The 21,410-nt window shown below is 41.7% G+C and overlaps 1 protein-coding gene across 1 annotated transcript; it reads right to left on the bottom strand.

Moving 5' to 3' along the window:
* LOC127316776 (CBL-interacting protein kinase 29-like) lies at positions 1-980 on the bottom strand. Its single transcript, XM_051347245.2, has one exon. The coding sequence runs from the start codon at positions 756-758 to the stop codon at positions 15-17; it is 744 nt and encodes a 247-aa protein (XP_051203205.1). The 5' UTR covers positions 759-980; the 3' UTR covers positions 1-14.
* Between the last annotated feature and the right edge of the window lie 20,430 nt (positions 981-21,410).

The raw sequence follows: 21,410 nt of genomic DNA, 5'->3' as shown, positions 1-21,410 counted from the left end.
AGAGCTCATCGTCGTCACACTGCTGCTGCCGGGGGCTTCACGGCCGGCTGGAGCCAGTCCTTCCAGAACGCCGAGGCCTCCGGGCCGTGGCCCTTGACCACCTCCACCAGGGACACCGCGTCCGCGATCTTGAACACGGTCACCTTGGCGACAATGCCGCTCTCGGCCTCCACGTACACCGGGCCGGCGCGTTTCTTTCCTTCCCTCCGGACGATGTGCCCGCCCTTCTTCCCGGCGTCCTCGACTCTGGCGAGCACGGCCGCGGCGGACTCGCCGACGAACACCCGCTCCGTGCCGGGCCCGGCGCCGAAGAGGCCGGACAGGTCGGAGCCGGGGGAGAAGGCGAGGATGTCGAAGGCGGTCATGTCGCGCCCAACGTCCTCCTTGAACTCGGTCTTGAACCACGCCTCCTCGTCGTGCCCGCTCTTGACCCGCGCCAGCTCAGCGTCGGCATCATCGGCGCCGTGGCGGAACCAGGGGTGGTCCATGATGCCGTCGGTGCCAATGCGCGTGGCGGGGTTGGGGTTGAGGATGCAGCGCAGCAGGTGGCGCAGCTCGGGCGAGAACCAGTTTGGGCAGCGGAACCGGCCGGCGTAGATCTTGCGGTACATGTTGATGAGGCTGCCGTCGTTGAAGGGGAGATACCCCGCGGCGAGGACGAATAGCACGACCCCGCAGGACCAGATGTCCACCTTGGCGGGGCCGTACCCCTGCTTCGATAGGATCTCGGGCGAGACGTACGCCGGGGTGCCGCACATGGTGTGGCGGAGGGGGCTGCTACCGCCGTCGGCGACAGCGCCGAGGCCAAAGTGGGCGACTTTGAGGTCGCCGGCGGCATCGAGGAGGAGGTTCTCCGGCTTGATGTCGCGGTGGAAGACGCCGCGGGAGTGGCAGTAGCGCACGGCGGACACCAGCTAGCGGAAGTAGTGCCTGGCGAGGTCCTCCGTCATGCGGCCGGACGCGTCGAGGTTGACAAGAACTCGCCTGCGTCGTCGCCACCCACGACGAAAAGAAAGGAAGGCAACGTCCCTGCTCCGTGATTTCTGCGGTCGTTATACAGAGAGGTGGGAGGATCTGTTCGTAATTATCCAATTTCTTCAATGCTGTAATGCAAACCCTCCTCTCCCACCTCCAAACTGCCACGTGTCGTCACCAGATTGAATTGTATGAGTTGTGCACATGTTTGACAAGTTCTTGTATGAGTGGAACACGTTTTGAAAGTTTTTGTATGAAAATGCATATAGGGTGCAAGTTGTTGTACTTGTGGTGCAATAACCTCGAAGAAAATTCTAGTTAAACTCGGGATTTTACTTCTATTTTCTTCTCGCATCACATCAGCAGTATGCAGATGCGCAGGCATCGCCTCCGTACCAACTTGAGTAGTTCAGGGCACCTCTCGCATCACTTCTTTTTCCCTCGGAAAAGATCGCGACATCGCTCGACTTTGCAGTGTGAAGTCATGAACTAGTATGCAATTATTCGAAAACGCCAGAATCATTAGGAGAGGAAAAGATGAGAGCTGGAGGCGTCATGACGAGCACTTTGCCAGACATGATCGGAGCATGCAGCTAGCACAACGCAGTTCCATGTGTCATTGCCCTTTCGCCTTTTATGGGTCAAGTGCAGATATGGTACGACCAACCATCATGCCTATAAACATCTCTGGTCTCTTTTAATTAATTCGAATTTAGTATAAAATTGTAGTAATATGAATTAATTAAAAAGAACCCGAGGGAGTAGAAGCCTGATGGTAAAATGGTGCAAATAACTTCCGTGGCTTTGCCAACAAGTTAGCCATTGGATGCATTTTCATACAACACTTTGCTTTCGGGTGCATTTTCACATAAAACTTTTCCGAGGCCCACACTTGGCACACCATGCTGAAGTGACATGGCCTAAGCGTTGAATATTTGGAGAAACCCTTAAGTTTATTTCAATGCGAAAAACAAAACACTGTGTGAATTTGAATCGGAAATCCCCAATCGTCTCTCCCGGCGTAATCAGTAATTTGTTGTGACAACGAGGTGGGTGACAAGCTGGATGACGAGTGGCATCAGGCATGCGGGACCGTCGTCTAGATGTTGTGGTCGGCGTAGGGTATGGCCGCAGCGTCGACTCGGGCAATAGTGTTGGAGGCGACCACTAGTCTAAGGTGACCGATGTTGCATATTGGGACTTGCAATTGGGCGAATGCTCCGATGGCAATGTCAACGATGACTAGTGGGCCAAGGTGAGACAAGCCTCATGAATTTGTACAAAAATGTTCTGGATATTTACTATTATATCTACACTGAAGATATACAACTGTCAATTTGTTCTGATGTTGTGTAGATGAAACAATCCAGTGAGGATTTGAAAGAAAATTATATGCATTTGGGTTGTGATTGTGCTAGTAATAATGATTGCAAGAGTAGAGGGATTGTTATAGCGACCGCAGAAGAGAATCTGAATCTCAGAGATGAATAAGTAAAAAAATTCGACACCTCTAATGAAGACAATAGTTTAGTGATTTTTTCATACATTTATTGGCAGAAAATTAAACAAAAAGAAAACCATGCAAGGACAAGGAATATACCATCTGATTGTCACTCATTATTGTGAAATGAGAAGTGTTTATAATATTTAGATAATCTCTTAATGTTGTTAGAAATAGTTCCCAAGAGCTAGTGCACTCTGACTCAACTAGCCTCATTGCAATTGGATATATGCAATCATTGGGATCAATGTCAACTGCAGTAAGCAATAGTCATGTTTACTTTGTCTTCGTGCGATATTCATCACTGCAAATTTGTGGTATGCATTCTTTCAGAAAACCCCTCTTGCATATATCATAGGACTAGTACAAAGCTGCCAAATGTTCCTTTGAGATCGGGTCTGAACTATCTTTTGCGTGATTGATGCTAAGAAAACATGTAGAGACAAGATCATCAACTAGTGCCCAACTGCCCATAGTACCTCAACAATTTGAATTGTTTTGCCTCATCACCATGGATAATGTTGCGTACCTCGTGTCTTCTTCTTCCCAACTTAAATTTGTTTGGGCACATGTTGAATTTTTTTATATTTTAGCTTCAAATGTCTTCAATCCATCTTCTGGTTACCCCTGAACTTTCTATGAAATATTTAGTGAAAAGGTGCAATCGGAACCTTGAGCTCCCAAACAGATTCACATGTATGCTTTGATACATATTTCCTCACAACAATTCCTCTCTCCTGCTATCTCGTGACACCTTAATCATCCAAGTACCCTGGTTGCTTCATTACTATCGTTCTCAACTTTACCTTATTTTTGATGTTGTATGAAGTTAATGCAATTTTGAATTCTACCTTGAATTTCTTTTTTTTACTTCAGCTCTAGCTGCTGCTCCCTTATCAAATTTATATCCCCATTCTCTAGCCTAGCATCATCCTCTTGCTCAAATATCTCTAACTCATTACTATCATTTTTGTTGGTTGTTGTTACCTGATATGTTGCAAACGTATCTATAATTTTTGATGCTCCATGCTTGTTTTACACCAATTTCTATATGTTTTGTTTACACTTCGTTGCACTTGTATACATTTTCCGGAACTAACCTATTGATAAGATGTCACAGTGCCAGTTCCCTATTTTATGATGTTTTGTATTTCAGAAAAGTTGTACAGGAAATATTCTTAGAATTGGAGGAAACAAAAGCCGAAGTTCCTATTTTACTAACGAAGACGGAGTCCAGAGGAGAGACGAAGGGATGCCACAAGGTGGCCTCACCTGCCCATGGCGCGGCCCATGCCCTGGCCGCGCCAAGGGGTGGTGTGGACCCCTCGAGCACCCACCGACCTCGCCCTTCCGCCTATTTATTCACTTGTTCAGGAAAAACCTAAATACCCGAGCCTCCATCCAAGAAAAGTTCCGTCACGGCCGCCATCGCCGACCCTAGCTCGGGAGGGTTTTGAAGCTCTTCCCGGTAACCTGCAGGAGGGGGACATCATCACCGGAGGCCTCTACATCGCGATACCCGCCTCCGAAGTGATGCGTCAGTAGTTCATCTCCAGACTACGGGTCCATAGCAGTAGCTAGATGGTTGTCTTCTCCAATTTATGCCTCATGTTTAGATCTTGTGAGCTGCCTATCATGATTAAGATCATCTTTATGTAATGCTACATGTTGTGTTTGCTGGGATCCGATGAATATTGAATACTATGGTTGAGATCGATTATATATTTGTTATATGTGATTTATGATCTTGCATGTTCTTTGTTGCTAGTAGATGCTCTGGCCAAGTTTTCGTTTGTAACTTCAAGATGGAGTATTTATGCTCGATAGTGGGTTCATGCCTCTAGTAATCTGGAAGAGTGACAATAACTTCTAAGATATTGAACGTGCTGTTGCTACTAGGGAGAAAACAACAATGCTTTGTCTAAGGATAATTCTATTATTCACTTTACACACTTTGCTTAATGCGATAATCTGTTTCTTGCAACTTAATACTGAAAGAGGTTCGGATGATAACCGGAAAGGTGGATTATTAGTCATAGACGCAGTTGGATTACGGTCTATGTATTATATTGTAGTGCCCAAAAAAATCTCATAGTAATCATCTTGTCATGTATGGTCTTTATTCTATCAATTGTCCAGTTGTAATTTGTTCACCCAACATTTATTTATCTTTATGGAGAGATACCTCTAGTGAACTGTGGACCCCGGTCATTTCTTTTACGTACACTGATAAAATCATCATGTTCTGTTTACTTATTGCAAGCATTGTTCTCTTTAATTCCACTGCAAACGAACATATCTTTCCACACTATACGGTTAATCATTTGTTTTTAGCAAAACCGGTGAGATTGAGAATCTCACTGTGAGTTGGGGCAAAGTATTTTTGTTGTGTTGTGTGCAGGTTCCATATTGTTGCTGACGCCGGTAGTGCGTCCTGCCACAAGTCATCTAGCAACACCTTCAGAAGTCACTCATTTTTCCTACTGGTCGATTAAACATTGGTTTCTTACTGAGAGAAAACTTGCTACTGTGCTCATCATACCTTCCTCTTGGGGTTTCCCAACGGTGTGCACCTGCGCAACATCAAGCTTTTTTTCTGGCGGCGTTGCCGGGGAATAATCAAGACTCTACATCAAGCCTCGTCAAGCGCCATCAAAGTCTTTTTCTAGCGCCGTTACCGGGGAGAAAGAGGATTTCTGCAAGGGGAGTCTCTCGTCTCCAATCTCTTTACTTTGTTATTGTTTTGCTTAGTTTATTTTACTTTGTCTTATTTGCTTCATTATATTAAAAACAAAAAAATAGTTTCTATTATAGCTTTTATTTCTGTTGCTCTGTTTTTGTTTTGCTAGAATGAGTATTTCTAAAGTTGAGGTTTGTTCTTTTAAGCAACAAGGGGGAGAAAGTTTGAAAGATGCTTGGTATAGAATAAGTGATGCTCATTATAGATGTACTAAAAAATATTCTACCATGATCCTTCTTGGGAATTTTTATGTTGGTATATCTAGCTAGAATAGATATGTTTTGGATACTCTCACAGGGGGTAATTTTCTGGGTACTCCTGCTTTGGAAGCCTGTAATTTAATTGAAAGCTTAGTAGGAACACCACCTACTAATGTTGTTAAAACTGAGATCACTTTGGAAGATGTTGTAAAAAAACTGAGCTCTCTAGAGAAAATTTTTCCAAATTTCCTTCATAATGCTAGCCAAATTAATGAATCAATAGAAAGTATCAATAAAAGAATCCATTTTTTAGAGGCTAGCAATACCGATGATAATAGAAACCTTAGGATTGGTAACCTAGAGGAGGCTATGGAAAATTTAAGTTCAACTTTTTATTTTCTGGGGTTTAAGATGGAGAAAGTTTATGTGGGAAAAGAGCAAAAAAATCATGTATGTTCCCAAGGTACCTAAACCAAAACTCCACAATATGTTTAAAATTGATAAAACTTTTAGTACAACTAAGAGTGATTTACATATTGAATCATCTCCAGGGGTATCTAAAGTTCCTATTTTGACAAGTTGTGTTTTAGAGGAAGTGATTGATCTTTATGCTTCATCACTTGAAAATACTTGATGCGAACTCTTTTTATGCACCTAGCTGAAAGGCGTTAAACAAAAGCACTCTTGGAAGATAACGCATGTTTATTTCTGTATTTTTTTCTTTTGTTGAGTCTTGGAAGTTATTACCTCTGTAATAACTTCTCTTTATTATTTTTATTTCTTTTTTGTGCCGAGATTAACCTCTAATAGGAAGAAAGTAAGATTTGAGTAAGTTGCTGTCCTGAAATAGATTCTGTGCTGTTACCAAAAAAAAATCGTATTCCCATCCAGAACGCAATTTTGAGCTGCCAATATTTGAGCATATGCCCCAGGTTATTATCTAACTTTCTTTATTTGAGCACTTTTCGATCTGAGCAACAGAAGATTTTCGAAAAAAATCGATCTTTACCTGTTGTTCTGTTTTGACCGATTTCTGCCACTATTTGCATTTGCTCTTAATCTCTTTCTTTTTTAGTTCTTTTGAGAGAAAGAGCTTTTTGAAGAAATTGCTACAGTAGCTAATGTTTTAATGGATGTTTGACATATGTTAGAACTGAACCCAAGTGGATTTGTTATTTTGATTGCACTAATGCTGCTAATGAGAATTGTGTGAAGTTTTGTATGAAGAAAGTTTTCAAGTGTAGGGAGAGAAAAATGATGTAATGAGATGAAGTATGGACAAAAACCCAAGCTTGGGATGCCCATGTCACCCCAAGAAATATTCAAGAGGTACAGGCGTCAATGTTTGGGGATGCCCAAGGCATCCCCTCTTCATCAGCAAAACATCATGTCATCTTTCTAGACGCTATATTTTCATTGCTTCATATGCTATGTGTTATTTTTGGAGCGTCTTTATTTTGTTTTTAGTTTTATTTTGTTTTGTTTGCTATAGCATATGGTTGGATCCCAACATATGTTTTTTGGAGAATCGTACACTCCGATTTTATTGCATATAGCTCTCTAGTTTTCAGTCTTATTGTTCTGCGAGTGTTCTCTTTTGCTAGTACTGCGTTTAGCTCTTGGGTTTCCACTCATATTTTGTTTAGAGCTTGTTAGTTTTATTTAGCTAGGTATGATTAGCTTTCTGGTCTTTATTGATTATTATCTATGATAGTCGTTTCAAATAAGTTGATTGGTGTTAAAGACGAGTAAAATGTTTTCATGTTTATAGTGATGCAAAAGGAAGCTTGTTTAGACTTTGGCATGTCATGTTGGATGTTATTTTTATCATATGCTTAGTAGTTATTGTTGTAGCATGAATTGTCTCAAATAGAAGAGAGTGCATAATGTGCCATTGAAAGAATCATGTGTTGTTTCCATCATAAAAAGCATAATATTATGGTATTCTCCTTTGATGCTTTATTGGGTTGACTTGTGATGTCTACGCACGCTTCTATTCCTATAGACAGTGTTGGGCCTCCAAGAGCAGAGGTTTGTAGAACAGCAGCAAGTTTCCCTTAAGTGGATCACCCAAGGTTTATCGAACTCAGGGGAGGTAGAGGTCAAACATATCCCTCTCAAGCAACCCTGCAATTAAGATACAAGAAGTCTCTTGTGTCCCCAACACACCTAATACACTTGTCAGATGTATAGGTGCACTAGTTCGGCGAAGAGATAGTGAAATACAAGTAATATGCATGGATGATTATAAGTAGTAATTGCAATCTGAAATAAAAATGGCAGCAAGCAAACATGTAGCAGAACTTGTTGGAAACGGTGTTTCAATGCTTAGAAACAAGGCCTAGGGATCATACTTTCACTAGTGGACACTCTCAACAATGATCACATAATTGAATAAATAAATGCTACTCTCAAAGACTCTCTTGTTGGATAACAAACACCATTCATTGTGTAGGGCTACAAAAGCACACCTCAAGCCGGAGTAAACAAGCTCCACAACGTCATAAAGGAATCACACACGATGCGCACACTATCACCATCACACCGTGGAGAGTGACTCCGGAGTTCATATTAAAGTAACCTCTAAAGTGCATAATAGACAAGAGTAACATCTACATATTCAACTAGATCACAAAGCTCATGATCACATAAAGATCACACCATGGGAGAGAGAGATGAACCACATAGCTACCGGTAGAGCCCTCAGCCTCGGGGGAGAACTACTCCCTCCTCATCATGGGAGACAGCAACGGCGATGAAGATGGCGATGGAGTCGATGGAGATGGATTCCGGGGGCACTTCCCCGTCCCGGCGGCGTGCCGGAACAGAGACTTCTGTCCCCCGAACTTGGCTTCGCGATGGCGGCAGCTACGTAACTTTTCGTGGAGGAAGACCGATGTCCTTAGGGTTTTCGCATCTGGGAGAATATATAGGCGGAAGGGCGGCCTCGGAGGGGTCCCAGGGTGCCCTCCCCACCTGGTGGCGCGGCCAAGGTTGGGCCCGTGCCCCCCTTTGGTGTGGGGGCCCCTTGGCCCCCCTCTGGCCCTTCTCTGGCTCTCTGGGTCCGCCTCGGCAAATTATTAACTTCTGTCTTCGTGGGGTCTGATACGTCTCCGACGTATCGATAATTTCTTATGTTCCATGCCACATTATTGATGTTATCTACATGTTTTATGCACACTTTATGTCATATTCGTGCATTTTCTGGAACTAACCTATTAACAAGATGCCGAAGTGCCAGTTCCTGTTTCGCTGTTTTTGGTTTCGAAATCCTAGTAACGAAATATTCTCGGAATCGGGCGAAATCAACGCCCAAGTTCCTATTTTCACCGGAAGCATCCGTAACACCGGGAAGGACCGGAGGGGGCACTGGGCCCCGGACCATAGGCCGGCGCGGCCCAGGCCCGGGCCGCGCCGCCCTATGGTGTCGTCGCCCCTTCGACCCTCCTGCGCCGCCTCTTCGCCTATATAAAGCCCCTGGATCGAAAACCCTGATGCGTTCGACGAAACCACAGAAACCTTCCGCAGCCGCCGCCATCGCGAGGCCAAGATCTGGGGGACAGGAGTCTCTGTTCCGGCACGCTGCCGGAGCGGGGAAGTGCCCCCGGAAGGCTTCTCCATCGACACCGCTGCCATCTCCACCGCCATCTTCATCACCGCTGCTGCTCCCATGAGGAGGGAGTAGTTCTCCATCGAGGCTCGGGGCTGTACCGGTAGCTATGTGGTTAATCTCTCTTCCATGTACCTCAATACAATAATCTCATGAGCTGCTTTACATGATTGAGATTCATATGAGTTTTGTATCACTACTATCTATGTGCTACTCTAGCAAAGTTATCAAAGTAGTCCTATTCCTCCTGCACGTGTGTAAAGGTGACAGTGTGTGCACCGTGTTAGTACTTGGTTTATGCTATGATCATGATCTCTTGTAGATTGCGAAGTTAACTATTGCTATGATAATATTGATGTGATCTATTCCTCCTACATATGCATGAAGGTGACAGTGTGCATGCTATGTTAGTACTTGGTTTAGTCTTTTGATCTATCTTACACTATAAGGTTACTAAAATATGAACAAATTGTGGAGCTTGTTAACTCCGGCATTGAGGGTTCGTGTAATCCTACGCAATGCGTTCATCATCCAACAAAAGTGTAGAGTATGCATTTATCTATTCTGTTATGTGATCAATGTTGAGAGTGTCCACTAGTGAAAGTCTAATCCCTAGGCCTTGTTCCTAAATACTGCTGCGTTACTACTGCTTGTTTCTTGTTTCTTGTGTTACTACTGCTGCAATACTACCACCATCAACTACACGCCAGCAAGCTATTTTCTGGCACCGTTGCTACTGCTCATACTTATTTATACCACCTGTATTTCACTATCTCTTCGCCGAACTAGTGCACCTATTTGGTGTGTTGGGGACACAAGAGACTTCTTGCTTTGTGGTTGCAGGGTTGCATGAGAGGGATATCTTTGACCTCTTCCTCCCTGAGTTCGATAAACCTTGGGTGATCCACTTAAGGGAAAACTTGTCTGTTGTTCTACAAACCTCTGCTCTTGGAGGCCCAACACTGTCTACAGGAAAGGAGGGGGAACGTAGACATCAAGCTATTTTCTGGCGCCGTTGCCGGGGAGGAAAGGTAAAAGGTACTCACACTCCGGATCTCGGCTACTAAGCTATTTCCCGGCGTCGTAAGTACTCGAAGCTATTTCCTTTAGATCCTGCAATTGCAACTTTTTGTTTCTTGTTTACACTAGTTTGGCATAATGGACAACAATGAGCTTTTTATTCTATTTCCTGAGTTAAGACATGGATGGTTTGATCCGAAAATTAAAAAACCCATGGAACATGTTAGCATGAATACTTTGAACACCATTGTTGCTAATAATATGGAAAATTCTAAGCTTGGGGAAGCTGGTTTTGATGAGCATGATCTTTTTAGTCCCCCAAGAATTGAGGAGAAAATTTACTTTGATGATACTTTGCCTCCCATATATGATGATTATAATGATAGAGGTCTTTTGTTGCCACCTGTTTTGGAGGATAAATTTGATTATGGTTACAATATGCCTCCTATATTTGATGATAGCTACTTTGTTGAATTTGCTCCCGCAATTACTAATAAAATTGATTATGCTTATGTGGAGAGTAATAATTTTATGCATGAGACTCATGATAAGAATGCTTTGTGTGATAGTTACATTGTTGAGTTTGCTCATGTTGCTACTGAAAGTTATTATGAGAGAGGAAAATATGGTTGTAGAAATTTTCATGTTACTAAAACACCTCTCTATGTGCTGAAATTTTTGAAACTACACTTGTTTTATCTTCCTATGCTTGTTACTTTGCTTTTCATGAACTTGTTTATTTACAAGATTCCTATGCATAGGAAGCATGTTAGACTTAAATGTGTTTTGAGTTTGCCTCTGGATGCTCTCTTTCGCTTCAACTACTATTTCTTATGAGTGCATCATTAAAACTGCTGAGCCCATCTTAATGGCTATAAAGAAAGAACTTCTTGGGAGATAACCCATGTGTTATTTTGCTACAGTACTTTGTTTTATATTTGTGTCTTGGAAGTTGTTTACTACTGTAGCAACCTCTCCTTATCTTAGTTTAGTGTTTTATTGTGCCAAGTTAAGCCGTTGATAGAAAAGTAAGTACTAGATTTGGATTCCTGCGCAGTTCCAGATTTCTTTGCTGTCACGAATCTGGGTCTACCTCCCTGTAGGTAGCTCAGAAAATTAAGCCAATTTACGTGCATGATCCTCAGATATGTACGCAACTTTCATTCAATTTGGGAATTTTCATTTGAGCAAGTCTGGTGCCATTTTAAAATTCGTCAATATGAACTGTTCTGTTTTGACAGATTCTGCCTTTTATTTCGCATTGCCTCTTTTGCTATGTTGGATGAATTTCTTTGATCCAACAATGTCCAGTAGCTTTATGCAATGTCCAGAAGTGTTAAGAATGATTGTGTCACCTCTGAACATGTTAATTTTTATTGTGCACTAACCCTCTAATGAGTTTGTTTCGAGTTTGGTGTTGAGGAAGTTTTCAAGGATCAAGAGAGGAGGATGATATACTATGATCAAGAAGAGTGAAAGCTCTAAGCTTGGGGATGCCCCGGTGGTTCACCCCTGCATATTCTAAGAAGACTCAAGCGTCTAAGCTTGGGGATGCCCAAGGCATCCCCTTCTTCATCGACAAATTATCAGGTTCCTTCTCTTGAAACTATATTTTTATTCGGTCACATCTTATGTACTTTACTTGGAGCGTCTGTATGCTTTTATTTTTGTTTGTGTTTGAATAAATTGGATTACATCATGCTTGTGTGGGAGAGAGACACGCTCCGCTGTAGCATATGGACAAGTATGTCCTTAGTTTCTACTCATAGTATTCATGGCGAAGTTTCTTCTTCGTTAAATTGTTATATGGTTGGAATTGGAAAATGATACATGTAGTAATTGCTAAAATGTCTTGGGTAATGTGATACTTGGCAATTGTTGTGCTCATGTTTAAGCTCTTGCATCATATACTTTGCACCTATTAATGAAGAAATACATAGAGCATGCTAAAATTTGGTTTGCATATTTGGTTTCTCTAAGGTCTAGATAATTTCTAGTATTGAGTTTGAACAACAAGGAAGACGGTGTAGAGTCTTATAATGTTTACTATATGTCTTTTATGTGAGTTTTGCTGCACCGGTTCATCCTTGTGTTTGTTTCAAATAAGCCTTGCTAGCCTAAACCTTGTATCGAGAGGGAATACTTCTCATGCATCCAAAATACTTGAGCCAACCACTATGCCATTTGTGTCCACCATACCTACCCACTACATGGTATTTTCCGCTATTCCAAAGTAAATTGCTTGAGTGCTACCTTTAAAATTCCATCATTCACCTTTGCAATACATAGCTCATGGGACAAATAGCTTAAAAACTATTGTGGTATTGAATATGTACTTATGCACTTTATCTCTTATTAAGTTGCTTGTTGTGCGATAACCATGTTCACTGGGGACGCCATCAACTACTCTTTGTTGAATTTCATGTGAGTTGCTATGCATGTTCGTCTTGTCTGAAGTAAGAGAGATCTACCACCTTATGGTTAAGCATGCATATTGTTAGAGAAGAACATTGGGCCGCTAACTAAAGCCATGATCCATGGTGGAAGTTTCAGTTTTGGACATATATCCTCAATCTCAAATGAGAAAATTATTAATTGTTGTTACATGCTTATGCATAAAAGAGGAGTCCATTATCTGTTGTCTATGTTGTCCCGGTATGGATGTCTAAGTTGAGAATAATCAATAGCGAGAAATCCAATGCGAGCTTTCTCCTTAGACCTTTGTACAGGCGGCATAGAGGTACCCCTTTGTGACACTTGGTTAAAACATGTGCATTGTGATGATCCGGTAGTCCAAGCTAATTAGGACAAGGTGCGGGCACTATTAGTATACTATGCATGAGGCTTGCAACTTGTAAGATATAATTTACATGATACATATGCTTTATTACTACCGTTGACAAAATTGTTTCATGTTTTCAAAATCAAAGTTCTAGCACAAATATAGCAATCGATGCTTTTCCTCTTTGAAGGACCATTCTTTTACTTTCAATGTTGAGTCAGTTCACCTATTTCTCTCCACCTCAAGAAGCAAACACTTGTGTGAACTGTGCATTGATTCCTACATATTTGCTTATTGCACTTATTATATTACTCTATGTTGACAATATCCATGAGATATACATGTTATAAGTTGAAAGCAACCGCTGAAACTTAATCTTCCTTTGTGTTGCTTCAATGCCTTTACTTTGAATTATTGCTTTATGAGTTAACTCTTATGCAAGACTTATTGATGCTTGTCTTGAAGTGCTATTCATGAAAAGTCTTTGCTTTATGATTCACTTGTTTACTCATGTCATATACATTGTTTTGATCGCTGCATTCACTACATATGCTTTACAAATAGTATGATCAAGGTTATGATGGCATGTCACTCCGTAAATTATCCGTGTTATCGTTTTACCTCGCCGGGACGAGCAGAACTAAGCTTGGGGATGCTGATACGTCTCCGACGTATCGATAATTTCTTATGTTCCATGCCACATTATTGATGTTATCTACATGTTTTATGCACACTTTATGTCATATTCGTGCATTTTCTGGAACTAACCTATTAACAAGATGCCGAAGTGCCGTTCTGTTTTCTGCTGTTTTTGGTTTCAGTAAATCCTAGTAACGAAATATTCTCGAATCGGACGAAATCAACGCCCAAGTTCCTATTTTCACCGGAAGCATCCGTAACACCCGGAAGGACCGGAGGGGGCACGGGCCCCAGACCATAGGCCGGCGCGGCCCAGGCCCTGGCCGCGCCGCCCTATGGTGTCGTCGCCCCTTCGACCCTCCTGCGCCGCCTCTTCGCCTATATAAAGCCCCTGGATCGAAAACCCTGATGCGTTCGACGAAAACCACAGAAACCTTCCAGAGCCGCCGCCATCGCGAGGCCAAGATCTGGGGGACAGGAGTCTCTGTTCCGGCACGCCGCCGGAGCGGGGAAGTGCCCCCGGAAGGCTTCTCCATCGACACCGCTGCCATCTCCACCGCCATCTTCATCACCGCTGCTGCTCCCATGAGGAGGGAGTAGTTCTCCATCGAGGCTCGGGGCTGTACCGGTAGCTATGTGGTTAATCTCTCTTCCATGTACCTCAATACAATAATCTCATGAGCTGCTTTACATGATTGAGATTCATATGAGTTTTGTATCACTACTATCTATGTGCTACTCTAGCAAAGTTATCAAAGTAGTCCTATTCCTCCTGCACATGTGTAAAGGTGACAGTGTGTGCACCGTGTTAGTACTTGGTTTATGCTATGATCATGATCTCTTGTAGATTGCGAAGTTAACTATTGCTATGATAATATTGATGTGATCTATTCCTCCTACATATGCATGAAGGTGACAGTGTGCATGCTATGTTAGTACTTGGTTTAGTCTTTTGATCTATCTTACACTATAAGGTTACTAAAATATGAACAAATTGTGGAGCTTGTTAACTCCGGCATTGAGGGTTCGTGTAATCCTACGCAATGCGTTCATCATCCAACAAAAGTGTAGAGTATGCATTTATCTATTCTGTTATGTGATCAATGTTGAGAGTGTCCACTAGTGAAAGTCTAATCCCTAGGCCTTGTTCCTAAATACTGCTGCGTTACTACTGCTTGTTTCTTTGTTTCTTTGTGTTACTACTGCTGCAATACTACCACCATCAACTACACGCCAGCAAGCTATTTTCTGGCACCGTTGCTACTGCTCATACTTATTTATACCACCTGTATTTCACTATCTCTTCGCCGAACTAGTGCACCTATTTGGTGTGTTGGGGACACAAGAGACTTCTTGCTTTGTGGTTGCAGGGTTGCATGAGAGGGATATCTTTGACCTCTTCCTCCCTGAGTTCGATAAACCTTGGGTGATCCACTTAAGGGAAAACTTGCTGCTGTTCTACAAACCTCTGCTCTTGGAGGCCCAACACTGTCTACAGGAAAGGAGGGGGAACGTAGACATCAGGGTCCAATTCCGAGAATATTTCCTGTGTAGAATTTCTGAAACCAAAAACAGCAGAAAATAGGAACTGGCGCTTCGGCATCTTGTTAATAGGTTAGTCCCGGAAAATGCATAAAAATGATATAAAGTGTGAGCAAAACATGTAGGTATTGTCATAAAACTAGCATGGAACATAAGAAATTATAGATACGTTGGAGACGTATCAACTTGGCACATGATTACATCATGTTATGACTACAAACCAATCACCGAAAGCCTCTATGATCATTTAGTTTTTAACTTGTAATATCACTTTATGCTTTGATTAATAATGTTTTGTGGTTATGCATGATTATGGCCATTATTGCTCTCTTAGTTGGTCGCTCCCAGTCTCATGCTAGCCTTCGCCTGTACTGAGTATGAGCTCTACTCGTGCATCCAACAACAAAAAATCAAATTTTTCCAATTGTGTCCACCATACATACCTATATGAGGTATTTCACCGCCACTTCAAAGTAAATTGCTTGTGTGCTACCTTTAAATCTTCAAACATTACTACATGTTTTGTGTTTTGTTTTAGCTTATGAGAAAGTATTGAATGCTTTATTGTCTTTTTATGACATCATACCGTGACTAGCATGAATAATGTGCTGGTCTTTAATATTGCAAAAAGATCAAGGCAACTAGGTGCCCAGCCCACACAAAATATAAAATAAACAAATAAATCTCCGCACATTATGTGCTGGAGAGATCCTAAATAATGGTGTGCATATGGAGAACTACATGGGAGCCGCTCTTGAGGTCAATATATGAAAGGATGATAGATCATTTGATGTCATTCATTGACATAGACATGCATACCTCTCAAAATATATTTTCAACACCTATGTTGCATTCAAAATAAAAAAAGCTCTAGCACATGAGTAATCTTGCTTCCCTCTGCGCAGGGCCTTTTTTACTTTTATGTTGAGTCTACATTTCTTGCTTTATGCACAACTAAGAGAGCATAGTTGTCATTCTAAGTATAATACGCATAGTCCCAAAATTTATTATTGATTGATTCATGATTATGCTAATGCTTGTTCTCAAATTACTTGTATCTAGTCACCCTTTGAACTTTAAAGGTGTCCTGCCATTTATGTTTTGCTACTTCATAAAGGACAAGATGAGTACCACTTTGCTATGTTTTCTCCATGCTAAAAAACAAACAGTTAATTTCAGTGCACTATTATTCATGATCCTTTGTTTGAGTTACTTTTCATGTTATAACATAGTTGCTAAGTTCTATTGTTAGAATTATATCTATCATGTCTATGCTTAGAGTACTTTGATCCCAGCTCACAATGATTTTACAATAACTTGATCAAGATTGTGTTGGCTTCATGCCACCTCAAGAATTATTTTTTTATCACTTACTTACTCGAAGACGAGCATGAGTTAAGCTTGGGGATGTTGATACGTTGCAAACATATCTATAATTTTTGATGCTCCATGCTTGTTTTACACCAATTTCTATATGTTTTGTTTACACTTCGTTGCACGTTTATACATTTTCCGGAACTAACCTATTGACAAGATGCCACAGTGCCAGTTCCCTGTTTTCTGTTGTTTTGTATATCAGAAAAGTTGTACAGGAAATATTCTCGAAATTGGACGAAACAAAAGCCGAAGTTCCTATTTTACTATAACAAAGATGGAGTCTAGAGGAGAGAAGAAGGGGATCCACAAGGAGGGCTCACCTTCCCATGGGGCGGCCCAGGTGCTGGCCGCGCCAAGGGGTGGTGTGGGCCCCTCGGGCACCCACAGACCTCGCCCTTCCGCCTATTTATTCACCTGTTCGGGAAAAACCTAAATACCCGAGCCTCCATCCACGAAAAGTTCCGTCGTGGCCACCATCACCGACCCTAGCTCGGGAGGGTTCTGAAGCTCTTCCCGGCACCCTGCCGGAGGGGGAGATCATCATCGGAGGCCTCTACATCGCCATGCCCGCCTCCGAAGTGATGCGTGAGTAGTTCATCTCTGGACAACGGGTCCATAGTAGTAGCTAGATGGTTGTCTTCTCCAATTTATGCCTAATGTTTAGATCGTGTGAGCTGCCTATCATGATCAAGATCATCTTTATCTAATGCTACATGTTTTGTTTGCTGGGATCCGATGAATATTGAATACTATGGTTGAGATCTATTATATTTATAATTGTCATATGTTATTTATGATCTTTCATGCTCTCCGTTGCTAGTAGATGCTCTGGCCAAGTATATGCTTGTAACTCCAAGAGGGAGTATTTATGCTCGATAGTGGATTCATGCCTCTAACAATCTAGAAGAGTGAAAATAACTTCTAAAATTGTAGATGTGCTATTGCTACTAGGGAGAAAATAACAATGATTTGTCTAAAGATAATTATATTGTTTACTTTACACACTGCTTAATGCGATAATTTGTTGCTTGCAACTTACTACTGAAAGGGGTTCAGATGATAACCCGAAGGTGTATTATTAGTCATAGACGCAACTGGATTACGGTCTATGTATTATGTTGTAATGCCCAAATGAATCTCATAGTAATCATCTTATCATGTATGATCTTTATTCTGTCAATTGCCCAGCTGTAATTTATTCACCCAGCATGTTATTTATCTTTATGGAGAGACACCTCTAGTGAACTGTGGACCCCGGTCCTTTCTTTTACACTGATAAAATCATCCTTTTCTGTTTACTTACTGCAAGCACTGTTCTCTTTAATTCCACTGCAAACAAACATCTCTTTCCATACTATACGGTTAATCCTATGTTTTCAGCAAAACCGGTGAGATTGGCAACCTCACTGTAAGTTGGGGCGAAGTATTTTGGTTGTGTTGTGTTGTGTGCAGGTTCCACGTTGTTGCTGACACCGGTAGTGCGCCCTGCCACAAGTCAGCTAGCAACACCTTCAGAAGTCACTCCGTTCTCCTAGTGGTCGATTAAACATTGGTTTCTTACTGGGGGAAACTTGCTACTGTGCTCATCATACCTTCCTGTTGGGGTTCCCCAACGGTGTGCATCTGCGCAAGATCATTACCTATCAAGCACAAGATTCGATTGCCCATTATTGTTATTAACTTCCTTGTCAACATTTTCTTCAAATATATCATCATCACCATCCTCTACACTATAATCACTATCATAGAATTCCGAGTCAGCCTCGTCATTTGTTGCTTCCTCTTCTTTATTTGTGACTACAGATGAGCTAGGAATGTTTGAAGCTCCTCTCCTCTTTGGAACTTTCTTGGGGCTAATAAAAGGTGTCAGTGGTGTCACTGCATTCATTATGACATCATCCCTCGGTGGCTTAAGGAAATTAGTGGGATCCTGATGTCTACGCACGCTTCTATTCCTGTAGACAGTGTTGGGCCTCCAAGAGCAGAGGTTTGTAGAACAGCAGCAAGTTTCCCTTAAGTGGATCACCCAAGGTTTATCGAACTCAGGGAGGTAGAGGTCAAAGATATCCCTCTCAAGCAACCCTGCAATTACGATACAAGAAGTCTCTTGTGTCCCCAACACACCTAATACACTTGTCAGATGTATAGGTGCACTAGTTCGGCGAAGAGATAGTGAAATACAAGTATAATGGATGATTGTAAGTAGTAATTGCAATCTGAAATAAAGATGGCAGCAAATAAACATGTAGCAGAACTTGTTGGAAACGGTGTTTCAATGCTTAGAAACAAGGCCTAGGGATCATACTTTCACTAGTGGACACTCTCAACATTGATCACATAACTGAATAAATAAATGTTACTTTCTACACTCTCTTGTTGGATAACAAACACCATTCATTGTGTAGGGCTACAAAAGCACACCTCAAGCCGGAGTAAACAAGCTCCACAACATCCGGAGTTCATATTAGAGTAACCTCTAGAGTGCATAATAGACCGTTGCAATTTAGACCGAGTACAAACATAGCATACACACTGTCAACAATAGCTATGAAAGGGGGAATAGATCGCATCAATACTATCATAGTAATAGTTAACGTCATAATCTACAAGAGATTACAATCATAACCTACGCCAAGTACTACATGATGCACATACTGTCAATATTACATCATGGAGGAGGAATAGACTACTTTAATAACATCACTAGAGTAGCACATAGATTAATAGTGATACAAAGCTCATGATCACATAAAGATCACACCATGGGAGAGAGAGATTGAACCACATAGCTACCGGTAGAGCCCTCAGCCTCGAGGGAGAACTACTCCCTCCTCATCATGGGAGACAGCGATGGCGATGAAGATGGCGGTGGTGTCGATGGAGATGCCTTCCGGGGCAATTCCCCATCCCGGCGGCGTGCCGGAACAGAGACTTCTGTCCCCCGAACTTGGCTTCGCGATGGCGGCGGCTGCGTAACTTTTCTCGTCCCGTGGCTTATCTTTTTAGGGTTTTCGAGGCGGAGAGAATATATAGGCGGAAGGGCGGCCTCGGAGGAGCCACGGGGTGGCCCCCATAGGCTGGCGCGCCCCCCCTTTGGCCGCGCTGCCATGTGGGGTGGGGCCCCCAGGGCTCCCCTCTGGTCCCTCTCTGGCTCTCTGGAAGCTTCCGTGAAATATAAGATCGTGGGCGTTGATTTCGTCCAATTCCGAGAATATTTCCTGTGTAAGATTTCTGAAACCAAAAATAGCAGAACACAGGAACTGGCACTTCGGCATCTTGTTAATAGGTTAGTTCCGGAAAATGCATCAACATGATTAAGTATGAATAAAACATGTAGGTATTGTCATAAAACTAGCATGGAACATAAGAAATTATAGATACGTTGGAGACGTATCAAGCATCCCCAAGCTTAGTTCCTACTCGCCCTCGAGTAGGTAAACGATAACAAGGATAATTTTTTAAGTGACATGCTACCAACATGATCTTGATCAATACTATTGTAAAGCATATGAGATGAATGAAGTGATTCAAAGCAATGGTAAAGATGATGATTAAACAACTGAATCATATAGCAAAGACTTTTCATGAATAATACTTTCAAGACAAGCATCAATAAGTCTTGCATAAGAGTTAACTCATAAAGCAATAGATTCAAAGTAGAAGGCGTTGAAGCAACACAAAGGATGATTAAGTTTCAGCAATTGCTTTCAACATAAAGCAATATAACGAGTGCAATAGGTAAACATGTAAGAATCAATGCACACAGTTGACACAAGTGTTTGCTTCTAAGATAGAAAGAAGTAGGTAAACTGACTCAACATGAAGTAAAAGAAAGGCCCTTCACAGAGGGAAGCATGGATTACTATTTTTGTGCTAGAGCTTTTATTTTGAAAACATAGAAACAATTTTGTCAACGGTAGTAATAATTCATATGTGTTATGCATAAGACATCTTATAAGTTGCAAGCCTCATGCATAGAATACCAATAGTGCTCGCACCTTGTCCTAATTAGCTTGGATTTACATGGATTATCATTGCATAACATATGTTTCAACCAAGTATCACAAAGGGGTACCTCTATGCTGCCTGTACAAAGGTCTAAGGAGAAAGTTCGCATTTGATTTCTCGCTTTTGATTATTCTCAACTTAGACATCCATACCGGGACAACATAGAAAACAGATAATGGACTCCTCTTTAATGCATAAGCATTCAACAACAGATAATATTCTCATAAGAGATTGAGGATTAGTGTCCAAACTGAAACTTCCACCATGATTCATGGCTTTAGTTAGCGTCCCAATGTTCTTCTCTAACAATATGCATACTCAAACCATTTGATCATGATAAATCGCCCTTACTTCAGACAAGACGAACATGCATAGCAACTCACATGATATTCAACAAAGGTGTAATAGTTGATGGCGTCCCCAGAAACATGGTTACCGCTCAACAAGCAACTTATAAGAAATAAGATACATAGCAACATATTCAATACCACAATAGTTTTTAAGGCTATTTTCCCATGAGATATGTATTGCAAAGACAAGGAATGAAACTTTAAAGGTAGCACTCAAGTAATTTACTTTGGAATGGCAGAGAAATACCACATGGTAGGTAGGTATGGTGGACACAAATGGCATAGGTTTTGGCTCAAGGTTTTGGATGCACGGGAAGTATTCCCTCTCAGTACAAGGATTTGGCTAGCAAGGTTGTTTGAAGCAAACACAAGTATGAACCGGTACAGCAAAACTTACATAAGAACATATTGCAAGCATTATAAGACTCTACACTGTCTTCTTTGTTGTTTAAACACTTCACCAGAAAATATCTAGACTTTAGAGAGACCAATCATGCAAACCAAATTTCAACAAGCTCTGCAGTAATTCTTCATTAATAGGTGCAAAGTACATGATGCAAGAGCTTAAACATGATATATTTGAGCACAACAATTGCCAAGTATCAAATTATTCAAGACAATATACCAATTACCACATGAAGCATTTTCTGTTTCCAACCATATAGC

This window comes from Lolium perenne, chromosome 7 (genome assembly GCF_019359855.2).
Source record: "Lolium perenne isolate Kyuss_39 chromosome 7, Kyuss_2.0, whole genome shotgun sequence".
In the NCBI taxonomy this organism is placed as follows: domain Eukaryota; kingdom Viridiplantae; phylum Streptophyta; class Magnoliopsida; order Poales; family Poaceae; genus Lolium; species Lolium perenne.
This window is presented reverse-complemented; position numbering and strand designations above follow the sequence as displayed.